Here is a 17,231-nt window from a genome sequence, read left to right as displayed (position 1 = left end):
TTGTGTGGGGGAGTGCAAGGCAAAATTTAAGCATAATAATAATAATATCCATCCATCCATCATCTCTAGCCGCTTTATCCTGTTCTACAGGGTCGCAGGCAAGCTGGAGCCTATCCCAGCTGACTACGGGCGAAAGGCGGGGTACACCCTGGACAAGTCGCCAGGTCATCACAGGGCTGACACATAGACACAGACAACCATTCACACTCACATTTCACACCTACGGTCTTTGGATGTCTTTGGACTGTGTCTTTGGACTGTGGGGGAAACCGGAGCACCCGGAGGAAACCCACGCGGACACGGAGAACATGCAAACTCCGCACAGAAAGGCCCTCGCCGGCCACGGGGCTCGAACCCAGGACCTTCTTGCTGTGAGGCGACAGCGCTAACCACTACACCACCGTGCCGCCCATAATAATAAAGTAATAAGAATAAGACTTAAACACTTTAGGCTGCTTTGTTTTCCCCACATTGTTCCTTGTTTTTCTTGTTTCACAATAAAATAAATTGGTACAAATACGCAGGTGAGTTATAGCAAACCGCACGTACTGATTGGTCAAGAAATTCGGCCTATTTCTCGATAATCACCTTAAGCGACTCGGCAAAATGGCGGCCAATCACTGTCACCGTAAGTGAGGAAGAATTACAAATGATGAAAGAAAACGCTGTTCCTAAAAGCACTAAAGATGCTACGAAGTTCGGTCTGAAACTGTTCAAAGCTAAGGTGGAATTGTGATTTTATCCATTTCAAAAAAGTATTTTATGTGCCTCGGCATGGATAAGTGATTTACATTTGCATGCTGGTTTTGAAGTTTTATTATTATTATTATTATTATTATTATTTTTGATCGCTTTTTATTTTAATTCATTTAAATAATCAACCTGTGTATTTGGACTAGAACACTTCACCTCGCCTTCAGTGAATAATCGTTAGGTCTATCCACATTCACTGGATATACACAATTGCATGCTCTGATTGGCTACTCTGCTACTAGGATATTCGCTCATATACCATGAGTAGAGAAAAACAAAATGGCGACACGAGTTACTGAACCAACTGAGGGCAAAATTAAAAACTCTTCTCGAAAACAAAACCCCAAAAAATACAAAAAAAAGCAACAAAATATGGAATAAGTGTTTGATAAGAATGTATATTTTTTCCCTATTATTATTATTATAGCACTTTTCACAAATTGCTACTGTCATTTCGCCGGTTTGTTTACACTCTAAGCTGAAATGATTTTGTCGGACATTTTGTATGACGTTTTTATTTATCAAATTTGCAAAAAGTAAAACTGCTCCATTTCTCAAAATCCAGTGAATGTGGATAGAATAAAACGGTTATTCCACTCAGTCTCGTCACTCATGGTTTATCGCCGACTCGGCGCTACACGTCTCATCGGCTCGTATACGACTCGATTTTGTGGAATAACTGTTAAATAGTGGCGTGCACGTAATGGACAGCTCTCGCATTTATTTTTACGGAGAGGTGAGTTTTGGAGATTCAGGCGCAATCCATCGAAGTCGTGTACTCCAAAAGGGTCTGCTATTCTGATATTTTTTAAAAGTAGTGTACCTGGCTTAAGACATGCTACAAGACTTTTCACGTGGGCTTGGCTCCCTTTTTAAAGAACAAATAAACTGTGAAAATCATCATGTCTTATTTTCTTCATAAGCTGCTTAAGCATGAGGCTGGTCAACTTCAGAGATTGGTTACGAAAATATTCCCTTTTGCACGTGTGCTGTTCTGATGGTGTCATTTCCTCTTCTGTTCCTATGTTGGTCACGGAGACGTGCCAACAGCCATGATCTGTATCAAATTGTGAAATTTTCATCCCTGCTGTAAATGAACAGTGTTTGCTGAGGAATCCGTTGTGTTGCCGGTGTGTTTGTAGCTGATTCGGGAGCTGGGGAACATCAACGTGAAGAAGAAAGAGCCTCCATTTTGTTACCCCTACAGTCTGAAAGCTCGTGTGCTTGTCCTCACACACCTTGCCCGGATGGAGGTGTCCGAGAATATCGAAGAAGGTAACCCCCCCCCCCCCCCTCTCTCTCTCTCTGCCCATGTCTATCTGTCTGTGTGTCTGTCTCTCTCTGTGCCTGTGTGTGTCTGTGTCTCTTTGTGTGTGTCTGTCTCTCTCTCTCTGTGTGCCTGTGTGTCTCTCTCTCTCTCTCTGTGTCTGTCTGTCTCTCTCTCTCTCTCTCTGCACCTGTGTGTGTGTCTCTCTCTCTTGTCTCTCTGTGCGTCTCTCTCTCTCTCTCTCTGCCCATGTCTATCTGTCTGTGTGTCTGTCTCTCTCTCTCTCTGTCTGTCTGTGTGTCTCTCTCTCTGTCTGTGTGTCTGTCTGTGTCTCTCTCTCTGTGCCTATGTCTCTGTGTGTCTCTCTCTCTCTCTCTGCCTGTGTCTCTGTCTCTGTGTGTCTGTCTCTCTCTCTCTGTGCCTGTGTGTCTCTCTCTCTCTCTGCGCCTCTGTGTCTCTCTCTCTCTCTGTGTCTCTCTCTGTCTGTGTGTCTCTCTCTCTCTGCCCATGTCTGTCTGTGTGTGTTTCTCTCTCTCTGTCTGTCTGTCTGTCTCTCTCTCTGTGCCTGTGTGTCTGTGTCTCTGTGTGTGTGTCTGTCTGTCTTTCTCTCTCTCTCTGCCTGTGTCTCTGTGTGTCTGTCTGTCTGTCTCTCTCTCTCTCTGTGCCTGTGTGTGTGTCTCTCTCTCTGTGTCTGTCTGTCTCTCTCTCTCTCTCTCTCTCTCTCTCTCTGCACCTGTGTGTGTCTCTGTGTGTGTCTCTCTCTTGTCTCTCTGTGCGTCTCTCTCTCTCTGCCCATGTCTGTGTGTCTGTCTCTCTCTCTCTCTCTCTCTCTCTCTCTCTCTGTGCCTGTGTGTCTGTCTGTGTCTCTCTCTCTCTGTCTGTCTGTGTGTCTCTCTCTCTGTCTGTGCGTCTGTCTGTGTCTCTCTCTCTGTGCCTGTGTCTCTGTGTGTCTCTCTCTCTCTCTCTCTGCCTGTGTCTCTGTCTCTGTGTGTCTGTCTCTCTCTCTCTGTGCCTGTGTGTCTCTCTCTCTCTCTCTCTCTGCGCCTCTGTCTCTCTCTCTCTCTCTCTCTCTCTCTCTGTGTCTCTCTCTGTCTGTGTGTCTCTCTCTCTCTGCCCATGTCTGTCTGTGTGTCTCTCTCTGTCTGTGTCTGTCTGTGTCTCTCTGTGTGTGTCTGTGTCTCTCTCTCTTTCTCTCTCTCTGCCTGTGTCTCTGTGTGTCTGTCTGTCTGTCTCTCTCTCTCTGTGCCTGTGTGTGTGTCTCTCTCTCTCTCTCTGTGCCTGTGTGTCTGTCTGTGTCTCTCTCTCTCTGTCTGTCTGTGTGTCTCTCTCTCTGTCTGTGTCTGTCTGTGTCTCTCTCTCTGTGCCTGTGTCTCTGTGTGTCTGTCTCTCTGTCTCTGTGTCTGTCTCTCTCTCTCTCTCTGCCTGTGTCTCTCTCTCTCTCTGCGCCTCTGTCTCTCTCTCTCTCTCTCTCTCTCTCTCTCTGTGTCTCTCTCTGTCTGTGTGTCTCTCTCTCTCTGCCCATGTCTGTCTGTGTGTCTCTCTCTGTCTGTGTCTGTCTGTGTCTCTCTCTCTCTGTGCCTGTGTGTCTGTCTCTCTGTGTGTGTGTCTCTCTCTCTTTCTCTCTCTCTCTGCCTGTGTCTGTCTGTCTGTCTCTCTCTCTCTGTGCCTGTGTGTGTCTCTCGCTCTCTCTCTGTGTCTGTCTGTCTCTCTCTGTGTCTGTCTCTCTCTCTCTGCGCCTGTGTGTCTCTCTCTCTGTGTGTCTGTGTGTCTGTGTCTCTCTCTCTCTGTGTCTGTCTCTCTCTCTCTCTCTCTCTCTCTCTCTCTCTGCCCATGTCTATCTGTCTGTCTCTCTCTCTCTCTGTGCCTGTGTGTCTGTCTCTCTCTCTGTCTGTGTGTCTCTCTCTCTCTCTCTCTCTCTGTGCCTGTGTGTCTGTCTGTGTCTCTCTCTCTGTCTGTCTGTGTCTCTCTCTCTGTCTGTCTGTGTCTCTCTCTCTGTCTGTCTGTGTCTCTCTCTCTGTCTGTCTGTGTCTCTCTCTCTGTCTGTCTGTGTCTCTCTCTCTCTGTCTGTCTGTGTGTCTCTCTCTCTCTGTGCCTGTGTCTCTCTCTCTCTCTGTGCCTGTGTCTCTCTCTCTCTCTGTGCCTGTGTCTCTCTCTCTGCGCCTCTGTCTCTCTCTCTCTGTGTCTCTCTCTGTCTGTGTGTCTCTCTCTCTCTGCCCATGTCTGTGTGTGTCTCTCTCTCTCTCTCTGTCTGTGTCTGTCTGTGTCTCTCTGTGCCTGTGTGTCTGTGTCTCTCTGTGTGTGTCTGTGTCTCTCTCTCTCTCTCTCTCTCTCTCTCTCTGCCTGTGTCTCTGTGTGTCTGTCTGTCTGTCTCTCTCTCTCTCTCTCTGTGCCTGTGTGTGTGTCTCTCTCTGTGTCTGTCTCTCTCTCTCTGCGCGCCTGTGTGTGTGTCTCTGTGTGTGTCTGTGTGTCTCTCTCTCTGTGTGTGTCTCTCTCTCTCTCTGCCCATGTCTATCTGTCTCTCTCTCTCTGTGCCTGTGTGTGTGTCTGTCTGTGTCTCTCTCTGTGCCTGTGTGTCTGTCTCTCTCTCTGTCTGTGTGTGTCTCTCTCTCTCTGTGTCTCTCTCTCTCTGTGTCTCTCTCTCTCTCTCTCTCTCTGTGCCTGTGTCTCTCTCTCTCTCTCTCTCTCTCTCTCTCTCTCTCTCTCACAAGCCTCTGTGTCCATTAGGCTCTTTCACAGCATAAACATCCTTCTCATTCTGCTGCGTGAGCCGTGGCATCATTTCCAATACACTCCTGTGTACTTTCTCTGCCCTGGATGAGTAAACGTAACATGGTAATGAGTGTCCTGACTGTCAGACTGTGATGTGTATGCTAAATGAAAGCGTATGGGTTAAAATGCCATTTAAAGGGAAACTAGGATTTTTTTTTTTAAACATTTCCTGTCTTTTTGCGTCCAAATTTTTGCTCGTGCCAAAAACCATTGAAATCCGTCCAGTAACTGTGAAGCAGCCATGCGATGTGATCCTATGGGGCAAATATCAGTATCAAAGCAAAGCGCTTGTTTTGGCCACTGACCAGCTCATAACGTTATACGAGTCTGATAACATGGAAAGGATCCCTACAGAGCTGCACATGCGGTGATGAAATGGTTATTGGTTTCATGGTAAACGGCAGAAAAATTCCAAGGGTGAGTATTATCCTTTCAAATTGTAATGGTCATTAAAACCGTGGTTGGTTGCCGTTAAAGTCTGGGTAAATACACAGAAAACAGGCGTACGGTAAGGAAATAGTTGCTGAGAACATGTGAAAAAGACTGAATTGTGGACTTGGACCCTTAAACAGTTGATCATTTTTGTGTTCAGGATTTTTGGGCGAGTTAGAAATCATGGCTCGATGATGTACTGGAGCCAGACTTCGCATCGCCCCCTTTTAATGCTTTATCTTTATTGGGTCATTTTCCCCATTTTGTATTCAAGTTTGTGCCCACCAACTATTATGGATTATTCTGTTTTCTTTCAAATTGGCAAGTTAACATTTTTATTTATGTATTTATTTATTTTAAATCAAAGGTTCTTATTCCCAACTGGCCGAAAGGCCTGAAGGGGGATTATGTCGTGGCGATGTCGGTCTGTCCCAGGAAACGGTGCTCACCTTCTGAAATCAGCTCCTCTTACAGTTTTTGGAGGACTTTAACAAAACTTTGCAAAAGGCCTTGCTATATGTTGGGACGATGCATATTGTAATTTCGTTAAATTCAGTCACGTTTTACCAGAGTTACAGCCCTCGATTTAACAAAATTATACTTTGACAATTTAATGAGTGTTTTCTTTCTGACATCAACTCCTCTCACGATTTTTGGAGGAATTTCTCGAAGCTCAGCAAAAGGCCTTGTCATATGACGGTAATATGCATATTGCGATTTAATTTCTTTTATGAGAATTTTACCAGAGTTTTGATCCTTGATTAAATAACTTTTTGACAATTTCATGAGGGTGTACGTTCTTCTGAAATCAACTCCTCTCGCAATTTGTGGAGGAATTTCACAAAATTTGGCAAAAGGCTTTGTTATATGACAGTTATACGCAGATTGAAATTTCGTTTAATTTGGGCAGTTTTTACCAGAGTTATACCCTTAATTATTAACAAACTTGTACTTTGGCAATTTCATCAAGGTGTGCTTGCTTTCTGAAATCAACCTCCCTCACAATTTTTATCCCCCGCTGGCCGAAAGGCCCGAAGGGGCATTATGTCATGGTGATGTCGGTCTGTCCATCCCAGGGAGGGTACTCACCTTCTGAAATCAGCTCCTCTCAGGTTTTGGACGAATTTCGTGAAACTTGACAGGATTCTGTGTTTATACGTCTGTAATACACACACCTTCGTTCGATTCCGTTGCGTTTTGTATCGGTAATCGTATGGGGCCGAGTAAAATTAAGGATTAATTTCACGAGTGATTTCGAAGTTTTGAAAATTGCCCAAGTCATGAAGCAACGAGGGCAATTTCAAAACTTCGAAATCACTCGTGAAATTGATCCTTAATTTTACAAGGAACCATACCAGGCTTTCGTCTAAACCGGGGAACAGGGGCGCTGCGCCCTCTTACCGAAATGCCGATTGAACCCCAAGTCACACTTAGGCCATGCACTTATGCTACTGCACAACATGCAATCTTTCTCAAAACGATCGTTTCTCCGTGAAAACATCCCAGCAACACCACGTGACAATGTGTCTGATCATCAAATACATTATAATTACTCCAAAAATATTCCAATCATAGTAGATACACCGCCAGACGGTGCAAAAACAATCCGAATTGGCGTTTTCCAGACTGAGGCGCCATGTTTAGTTGTTTACTTGTCGCGGCTGCTCTCGCGAGATTTGACATGGGTTACATACAAGGTCAGCTGACTTGTAGAGCAAGATTTCTCGAGACTGAATGACCTTTCACCCACCGGCGCGGGAGCTTTTGACAGAAGTTGTTTGCGAGTTGTTTTTGTTGACACTTGGGCATTTAACGATGTCATCCCACGGCACGAAACGGAAGAAAGCCAAAGACCGTCCGGGGCAGAAGATGATTACTTTTCTTTTTCAATGTTGACAAACAATTTGTTTACAATTTCCCTCTCCGATAGCCTCAGAATGTCCCATTGTAGCCTCAATTTTTCAAAGGCTTCGCACGGCGGAAGGGGGGACGGACAACCCGCCCCCGGTCACTTTGCTCCCTCGCCATGGTGAGCGCCCTCATACTAAATTTTTCTAGAAAACCCCCTGCATACGATTACTTGTTTATAATGTATAGGGTCGATTTCATACTTTGGAAGCCATGCAAGTTCACAACATTTTGTCATTCACGTTTTCTGAACCAATCAGGGCGCAAGACTATCTTGCACGTTTGAATCAGTTTCTAAAGCATTCCTTGTTTTCGCAAATCTCTCGCTTTCCCTCGAGGACTTCTCGTGATTCTTGAAAAGTCACATCTTTCAGGATTGATCCCGGATATTTCTCTCGTCTCAGATGCCGATCCAATGCTGCCTGCATTACTTTGAGAGTCTGGTTTGTCGTTTTCCCCATTTTCTTTCCTCACTTCTGCACAAAACTGCGATAGCACCTTGTCTAACTCCCAGCCACTAGGGCAGGGCAGGAATTTCGCCCTCTCAATTTGGCCTTGTGCCCTTGGAAAAAAATATCTGCTGTAAGGCCATAGTGGCCTTGATGCCCTGCGGTTTTGTAGTCCACCTCGTGACCTGCCAATAGGCTTTAACATCACCTGCGTCTATTGAGGAAAAAAATGCGTCTTTTGATGACATTCTGGATTCTTATTGGGCAACTCATCAGTGGTGGATCGGACTCGAGCCTGGCATGAACCGCTCTGACGTGCTATAATGACACCAATCTATCACCAGCCAACCAGGAGACTTAATCAAACGCATCTCCCGCCCACTTGTGTCCGCGTCTGAGACATTGAATTTTCACAGGAGGGAAGAAGTTGACTGAGGTAAGACTGTGTGATAAATTAATGAACGAATAAGATAGGAATTTCAACATATAGGGCTTAAGTTTGTAACCGTTAAATAAGCATTGCTTGTACAGTAGCGTTATGTCGTTACAACGTTGACCCACTTTTAACGTGCCGAGTACCGACTGTAGCCGCTAACATGCTAATTAGCTTGCTGTCAAAAGTGCAAAGACCTTAAATTGCTCTGTGTAAATTAGAAAATGGCGCAACTTCCTCTCTAGCCGTCGACGGACAAGCACAGAGTTGTCTTGAGTTTTGAGCCAATCACAGCAGGGCAGCACTGTGGCCTGAGGTAAAACATGATAGTTTTAGTTTGTTTAAATTACAAAAATGAGTACACCCAATGACTCTCTCATATACTCTTCATATACTCGTACTGTTTAAGTAATGCAATAAAACGAATCTTTAAAAGTGGTATTTACTCAAACTGTTTGCATAGAATGAACTTTGGGGTTAACAGTGTAATAGCGTTGCAGTGTTCTGCAAATTTGCAATTTAATATTTCAGATCTTGAGACATGAAAGTGCTATTTTAAAAAATAAAAGGTCAGAAATGTTTTCTTTGTCTGTTTTAGTTGATTTTATTTCCTCAATAACTTTCCTTGATTGAGAAATCGGTCTGGGCTCTTATGGGTTAATCAGTAGCCTGCATGCTAGTATATGTTCCATTTACAGTCAAACATTTTGATGAACTCCAGGCTCAATTTGATTAATCAAAAATCTGCGTAGTAGTACAGTCTGAAGAGGCTCTTGCTAGGGATCGACCGATATGTTTTTTTTTTTTTCAGGGCCGATACCGATTATTATGGAATTGGGATGCCGATAACCGATATGTGCAACCGATAAATGTAAACATATTTATAATTCACATGAAATTAAACATAGCACACACTGACACAGACCTTCATATCCATGAAATGTATGTTTAATTGTAAAATTGAACATGAAATTTTGTGCAGGGAGATGCCAGCAGCATTTGTACAATAAAGTCAAACATTAGTTAGAATAAAATGAGAAATAAAATAATAAAATAAATATTCACCAATAAAAAAATAAAATCACTCTCTACTATATTACAGCTCACCATTTTCAGTGGAAAATAAATGAAAATACACTCTGGATTCTTTTACACTAAGAACTAAGTAAGACTTACCAACTTCAAGTTTTTAAATAACAAATCAAGTGTAGGGAGCGGCCTGCAGCATTTTTTAAAAAGTAAAATCAAACATACAGTAAAGTAGGCTATCACTCCCTATTAGGAGCAGCTGCTCCTTTTAAGAGTATATCGCTTTCCGAATCAGAAGTGCTAGCGAGGAGAATCACTTGCGCAAGAATTATAAATACTAGTCACACCTGGCTTGTTTAAATGTTCAAACAGCGCTTTATAAAGTTGCCTTGACCGCCTCTCTGTATGGCTGTCATTCTACTGTTCGAGTAGAACTACTGACACATTCACAACGTTTCCAGACGGGGATTTAAAAATGACTGCAGCCTACGTTATGCTGTTTCAGCGAGACTAGTTGGTTGTAGGCTAATTCAAGTGCTTCCTTCCGTAAGCTAAGTTTGCCTGGCTACACAGATGCAAATGGACAATTTTAACGAGTAGTAGATGAAGAATGTAAACATATAATGATGTTGTGCTTTTGCAACTTGTGTGTTTGTGACTTATTGCGGCAAAAGCAGCGTGTCCTTACCTTGATACGGGCGCCTTGAAACAGTTCAGAGTGTTTAGCTGCGCGTGTCGATTGGCTATATCTCTTGTGCCAAACAAATCAGATGTTGTGGTGGGCGGGACCGTGTTCTTGAACTCAGAGAGGCGAGTGCAGGAAAGGACGTGCAGTGACAGTCGCGTTAGGAACGAAATGGCTGCAAAAAGGCATGTTATCGGCATATCGGTGGAAATTATGGCCGATACTGATAACCCTAAAAATGCAGAATATCGGCCCGATATATCGGCCAGGCCGATTATCGGTCGACCCCTAGCTCTTGCACATTCGGTGTCAATTGAACAAAAATTATGGGAGGATATAGGTTTAATAAGTTTTAAAGTTAAAAAAGTTAAAGTTAACTTTATTATCCCACAAGGGGAAATTCAAGTGGTCAGTGCATACACAGAGGTAGACAAGATTTAAAGCATAAATAATAAATACCCCACCCCATATAGACTGGTACCAAAATCCAGAATTGTGACACCCAAAGGCATTTTTGAGACAAAGAGTCTTATTTTGTCAATTTGGGTGTGCCGAATTCAAATCTGCAATATGCTGAGCTCTAGCTGACCTCTGTTGACCTCTAGAGGTCATTGAACTTTGGGCCTGTAAACGTCTCAGCTGAACCCAGTTTCTCAGCTTTCTAAGGAATGAAATGTACTAAAATGATTAATGAAGTTAGCAAATGGCCTTGTTTGTTAAATGTTTGGGTGCTGAATTCATTTTTTATTTGTAAAACGACATATGACCTCTGATAACCTCAAGGTCATTAAACTTGGCCTATAGGCCTATGCATTTAACGGCATTTTTAAACTAACTTTACTCCCCCAAAAAGAATATGAACAGACAAAAAACAAATAGAAAGGAACAAATACAACATTAAATGCCAGTCCATGTACATGTGACTGACTTTTCACAATGAGAATGCCTCGGCGATCACCTTACATAACATTGCATTACATTTAGCGGTTATTGTTTATACAAAGCTACTGAAAAAAGGAGCGATTCAGCAGCATACAAAATGTGGGGGCATACAGGGTATACAGGTTAATCAGGGTTAGTGTATATATATGAGAGTTTTTTTTCTTTGTTGTTTGTAAAGGCTTTACCCTGTTTTTAAAACGAAACAAACAACAAAGAAAAAAACTCTCGCAAGGTATGACTTGATTTCATTGGTAAATCGCTGCCGCCTTGCATGAGTTTGCTTTACTTACCTGCGGTTTCTGTTTAACTGGAAGCAAGTGTGCTACGGGGCTACTACGTATGTTTTAACTATTAGTTTTAAAAGATGTGTATGCATTTTTACTGTTAATATGGTTGAAATGGTTGCTACAGCAAGTGGAGGTCTGCGATGCTGTGGTTTGCAGCATGGGGTTCACGTGAGCAATCAAGAAAGTCATCATCTGACAACAGTGCATTATATAATAACGCTGTTTTATTACCAGAACACCACTAACCAAAAGTTTAAGTGAGTTCTGTTGCAGTTAGGGGAAAAAAACCAAACCCCTACAGACTGCATTTACTGCACAAATGCCCTTTATACTTAGGCCTACTTAATACGTCAAACACCAGAAGCACCTTAGAATAAATATGTTTGAGCAATAATACTGCTCCTAGTACAAGTAATTATTGTATTAATTAATAATGTAATTATTGTACCATCCACTGATGGATAAAATTAAAATCTTCCAAAGTCTAGAGCAAGATATTTTGTTTTACAAAAAAAACCCCTTCAGATATTGTTTTAACAAACAATAAGCATGTAAAGAAGTTCTATAGACCAAATAATGAAATGTTTTCTATTAAAAATACTGTAAACTGCAATAAGCCGTGATCAGTGACAATCAATATTTGGTGTGAGAAGACCCTTTGCTTGGGGGGGAATTACAGTGAGTGCGGTTTTATAAGGAAATGAGCTGTCGGCTTTACTGAGCATCTTATAAGTTCTTATAAGCCAGAGTTCTTCTGGACACTTTGTCACACTCGCTGCTTAAATTTCATCTCATTATCTGTAGCCGCTTTATCCTGTTCTACAGGGTCGCAGGCAAGCTGGAGCCTATCCCAGCTGACTACGGGCGAAAGGCGGGGTACACCCTGGATAAGTCGCCAGGTCATCACAGGGCTGACACATAGACACAACCATTCACACTCACATTCACACCTACGGTCAATTTAGAGTCACCAGTTAACCTAACCTGCATGTCTTTGGACTGTGGGGGAAACCGGAGCACCCGGAGGAAACCCACGTGGACACGGGGAGAACATGCAAACTCCACACAGAAAGGCCCTCGCCGGCCACAGGGCTTGAACCCGGACCTTCTTGCTGTGAGGCGACAGCGCTAACCACTACACCACCGTGCCGCCCACTGGTTAAATTTATTTATTCACCAAAACCCAGTAGCTTTTATTATTATTATTATTATTATTATTATTATTAATCAATCTGAAAAGTGCTCTCATATGTAATATGCTGCTCAGATACAAACTTTTAATTTTGTGCTGGAACACTAACATTTGGAAAACTCAAATGTTTTTTTTGTACTGACTCGATAATGTAGAAGCCATAAAATAGCAATCCATAGCAAAGTTTGTATATAAGGTGCCTAAGACTTTTGCACAGTCTTGTATCTCTGTAAGTAACACTAATATATAAATATAAACTCAGTCCAACAAGGAACCAAGTGAAGTACATATACTGGTAATGCGGCCTTGAATGGTGGGAGTGGTCGAACCCTGCAACTGTGGGTAAGTAAAGTAAACGCACCCAAGGAGCCCATGACTGTTTCATTTGTCAACGTCGTACCTTGAATTTTGATGCGGCCCTTTCACTAAAACCTGCGCCCAGAGGATTTGCCAGTGCACAAAGCAGTCTGAGTGTGAGCAGGGGCTGTTGGTGGGGGAAGAGAACCTGAACGTGAAATGAATACTGCCCTCAGATGGAAAGGCTGCACTCTTGATTAAAGACAGGAATCCAAGTTCATTTTTTTTCTCGCCTATTTAACTGATTATTAAAAGGACATTCGTCAAGTTTGCATAAGTGATCGTTCTGTTTTCGTGTCCGTAACGGAAATTAACAAGTAATTTTTTCTTTTTATCATCGGAAATCGCGGTTAGCTGAGAGTGTAAAAGCAACCTGTGGTTTTCACTGATAGATAATGAGCTATTTACTGAGCAAGTACAACCCCAATTCCAAAAAAGTTGGGACAAAGTACAAATTGTAAATAAAAACGGAATGCAAGAATTTACAAATCTCAAAAACTGATATTGTATTCACAATAGAACATAGACAACATATCAAATGTCGAAAGTGAGACATTTTGAAATTTCATGCCAAATATTGGCTCATTTGAAATTTCATGACAGCAACACATCTCAAAAAAGTTGGGACAGGGGCAGTAAGAGGCTGGAAAAGTTAAAGGTACAAAAAAGGAACAGCTGGAGGACCAAATTGCAACTCATTAGGTCAATTGGCAATAGGTCATTAACATGACTGGGTATAAAAAGAGCATCTTGGAGTGGCAGCGGCTCTCAGAAGTAAAGATGGGAAGAGGATCACCAATCCCCCTAATTCTGCGCCGACAAATAGTGGAGCAATATCAGAAAGGAGTTCGACAGGGTAAAATTGCAAAGAGTTTGAACATATCATCATCTACAGTGCATAATATCATCAAAAGATTCAGAGAATCTGGAAGAATCTCTGTGCGTAAGGGTCAAGGCTGGAAAACCATACTGGGTGCCCGTGATCTTCGGGCCCTTAGACGGCACTGCATCACATACAGGCATGCTTCTGTATTGGAAATCACAAAATGGGCTCAGGAATATTTCCAGAGAACATTATCTGTGAACACAATTCACTGTGCCATCCGCCGTTGCCAGCTAAAACTCTATAGTTCAAAGAAGTCGTCGTATCTAAACATGATCCAGAAGCGCAGACGTCTTCTCTGGGCCAAGGCTCATTTAAAATGGACTGTGGCAAAGTGGAAAACTGTTCTGTGGTCAGACGAATCAAAATTTGAAGTTCTTTATGGAAATCAGGGACGCCGTGTCATTCGGACTAAAGAGGAGAAGGACGACCCAAGTTGTTATCAGTGCTCAGTTCAGAAGCCTGCATCTCTGATGGTATGGGGTTGCATTAGTGCAGCTTACATGGGCAGCTTACACATCTGGAAAGACACCATCAATGCCGAAAGGTATATCCAGGTTCTAGAGCAACATATGCTCCCATCCAGACGACATCTCTTTCAGGGAAGACCTTGCATTTTCCAACATGACAATGCCAAACCACATACTGCATCAATTACAGCATCATGGCTGCGTAGAAGAAGGGTCTGGGTACTGAACTGGCCAGCCTGCAGTCCAGATCTTTCACCCATAGAAAACATTTGGCGCATCATAAAACGGAAGATACGACAAAAAAAGACCTAAGACAGTTGAGCAACTAGAATCCTACATTAGACAAGAATGGGTTAACATTCCTATCCCTAAACTTGAGCAACTTGTCTCCTCAGTCCCCAGATGTTTACAGACTGTTGAAAAGGGGATGTCTCAGTGGTAAACATGGCCTTGTCCCAACTTTTTTGAGATGTGGTGTTGTCATGAAATTTAAAATCACCTAATTTTTCTCTTTAAATGATACATTTTCTCAGTTTAAACATTTGATATGTCATCTATGTTCTATTCTGAATAAAATATGGAATTTTGAAACTTCCACATCATTGCATTCCATTTTTATTTACAATTTGTACTTTGTCCCAACTTTTTTGGAATTGGGGTTGTACGAGTGGAGCGAATTCTACTCCGATCCGAAATCACATGAGGTAGAGCGTTGTTGTGCTGGCAGGTAATGCCAGCCCTTTCTGCCGACTACCACTGCAAGTATGTTTCAGACCTGTGGGAAACACTGCTCGTTTTCTCACGCCATGCTGTCACTCGCTCCACTATCAAGGGATATGATGGGTTGTTTGAGTAACGGAGGGAGCGTGCTTGGGCTTTGTTTATGCAACTAAACTTTGTGTATTCATCATGCGCTTTTCTGGCAGTTTGCGTTTTACTTTTTTTTTATAAAAGTGAAACGATCAGATTTTCTTATTGCTGTTGAAGTGTGTTTTATTGCTATCGTTTTATCACCCAGGCCTATTTATAGCCCATTTCATGCACAGTACTACACCAAGTCCACCTCATTCATGGGGTTCTCTTCAGTTTTGATGTACAATAGTCCAAAACAAAGTAGTAACGGGACATTTGTCAGAGAAAGGTCGACTCCCTGTTGCATGAAGTAGCATACGTGTTAATTGCTGCTCGTTTGTGGTTCTGTCATAGACCAGCGGTTTGTGGTGAAAAAGTGCCCGGCTTTGCTCCAGGAGATGATCAACGTTGGCTGCCAGCTTACAATGATGGCTACCAGCAGAGGAGGTATACGCACGTATTGTTTTAGGATTTAGAAGTACAACACTATTGTCGAGTTTGTGATTTTCCAAACGGTTTATATGGTTGATGTGCACAGGATTCCGCGCTCCCAGACTCTCCTCGATTGAGAACTGTATGAAGTTGACTCAGATGGTGGTGCAGGGGCTACAGGAGGCCAAGTCACCTTTACTGCAGCTGCCCCACTTCGAGGAAGAGCACCTCAGATACTGCATGTCCAAAAAGGTACATGGATCCCCAGATGTTTTGTGTTAGCTTGGTGGTGTTTATATTGTCTCTTATTTTTTCCCCCATTCATGTAGATTACACTACCATTCAAAAGTTTGGGGTCACTATGAAATGTCCTTATTTTTGAAAGAAAAGCACTGTTCTTTTCAATGAAGATCACTTTAAACTAATCAGAAATCCACTCTATACATTGCTAATGTGGTAAATGACTATTCTAGCTGCAAATGTCTGGTTTTTGGTGCAATATCTCCATAGGTGTATAGAGGCCCATTTCCAGCAACTATCACTCCAGTGTTCTAATGGTACAATGTGTTTGCTCATTACCTCAGAAGGCTAATGGATGATTAGAAAACCCTTGTACAATCATGTTAGCACAGCTGAAAACAGTTGAGCTCTTTAGAGAAGCTATAAAACTGACCTTCCTTTGAGCAGATTGAGTTTCTGGAGCATCACATTTGTGGGGTCGATTAAATGCTCAAAATGGCCAGAAAAATGTCTTGACTATATTTTCTATTCATTTCACAACTTATGGTGGTAAATAAAAGTGTGACTTTTCATGGAAAACACAAAATTGTCTGGGTGACCCCAAACTTTTGAACGGTAGTGTTGGCGCATTTTCCATCTTGTTTGTTCAAAAGCTTCAGCAAGATTGCGAAATCATAGATTAGCGTATTATGTAGCATTTTATCCACATTCACTGGATATGAGCAGTCGCACGCTCTGATTTGGCTACTCTACTCCTAGGCTATCGGCTCATATACCGTGAGGAGAGATAAACGAAATGGTGGCGTGTGTTGCTGAACCAACCGAGGATAAAATAAAAACTCAAAATGCAAAATATGGGATAAAAGTATTTGATGGTAAAAATGGATCTGTTTGTCAATTTCACAAATTGCTCCAGTCATTTCGCCGGTTTGTTTACACTCTGAGCGGAAATGATTTTGTCAGACGTTTTGTATAAAGTTTTTACTTAGGCCATTATTAAAAAAATGTTCTGTTTCCAGTCTACCGGCCGGGTGAGTGCCGTTTGTGCGGTTGAAATTTTTTTTTTTTTTTTTTAACGCCGTTTTTTTGACATTTTTTTTCGGGTTCGTAAATCTAAAATCGAACTTGCCATTTCCGCATTCCCAGGGCTTTCCACTAAGGCTCATACTAGCCAGCCATGACAAATAAGTAGCCAGCCAGGGGGAGTAAACACAAAATAAACTCCTGTGCACGCAGTTCCCAGGATTAAATATATTTTCCACAGATCATTTATTTATTCACTTTACTCAAATACAAAGTAAAATGGCAGTAAATCTTCTTTCTTTTCTTGCGTATTGCATCATGAGGCGTTCCTGGCTTGTAAATCTCTTATTTTCGGTGCATGACACATTCACGCAACTGAGCATGCTATGAATTAACAACGACAACGGTCTGCAGTGGGGCTACACAATTACACACTCAGCCAACATTTCTCCATTTGTGCATGAAAATACACTCCAACCACTCAGTTTGGTTTCATTTACAACCAACGGTGTCTTTTGATGCCAGCACGTAATTGAACGAGAGAAGACTGGTTTACCGGAGACAAAATAAGCGTCATCTCTGCTTCTGTTCCCTCCGCTGGCCCCGACACACTACTGCCCCCGCCGAGTGCGCACGCACACACACCGCATGTCGGGGCTGCGGATGAGTTACTCTCCCCTGATCAACGAAGTCGGCGGGGAATTTGTGGTTATTATTGGTACAAACAGCGCGAATCACAACTTAAATGAGTGCGGTTCAGTTTGACATTATTGTCAGTCCGTTAGATAAACATTTAATTTTATTAAAATCGAAAATTAATATTTAGAG

At 42.5% G+C, this 17,231-nt stretch overlaps 1 protein-coding gene across 1 annotated transcript in view; it reads left to right on the top strand.

Annotated features, from left to right (window-relative positions):
- Positions 1 to 17,231, top strand: part of sec63 (SEC63 homolog, protein translocation regulator) — a 107,136-nt gene that overhangs the window by 49,865 nt on the left and 40,040 nt on the right. Inside the window, exons 10-12 of the mRNA XM_060914131.1 lie at positions 1,896 to 2,028; positions 15,063 to 15,155; positions 15,247 to 15,392. Coding sequence (XP_060770114.1) covers positions 1,896 to 2,028; positions 15,063 to 15,155; positions 15,247 to 15,392 — 372 coding nt within the window. The remainder of the gene's footprint in view (positions 1 to 1,895; positions 2,029 to 15,062; positions 15,156 to 15,246; positions 15,393 to 17,231) is intronic.

Source organism: Neoarius graeffei, chromosome 2 (genome assembly GCF_027579695.1).
Source record: "Neoarius graeffei isolate fNeoGra1 chromosome 2, fNeoGra1.pri, whole genome shotgun sequence".
Taxonomy (NCBI): Eukaryota; Metazoa; Chordata; class Actinopteri; order Siluriformes; family Ariidae; genus Neoarius; species Neoarius graeffei.
Note: the sequence above shows the minus strand (reverse complement) of the source record. Positions and strands in the feature narration are given on the sequence as shown.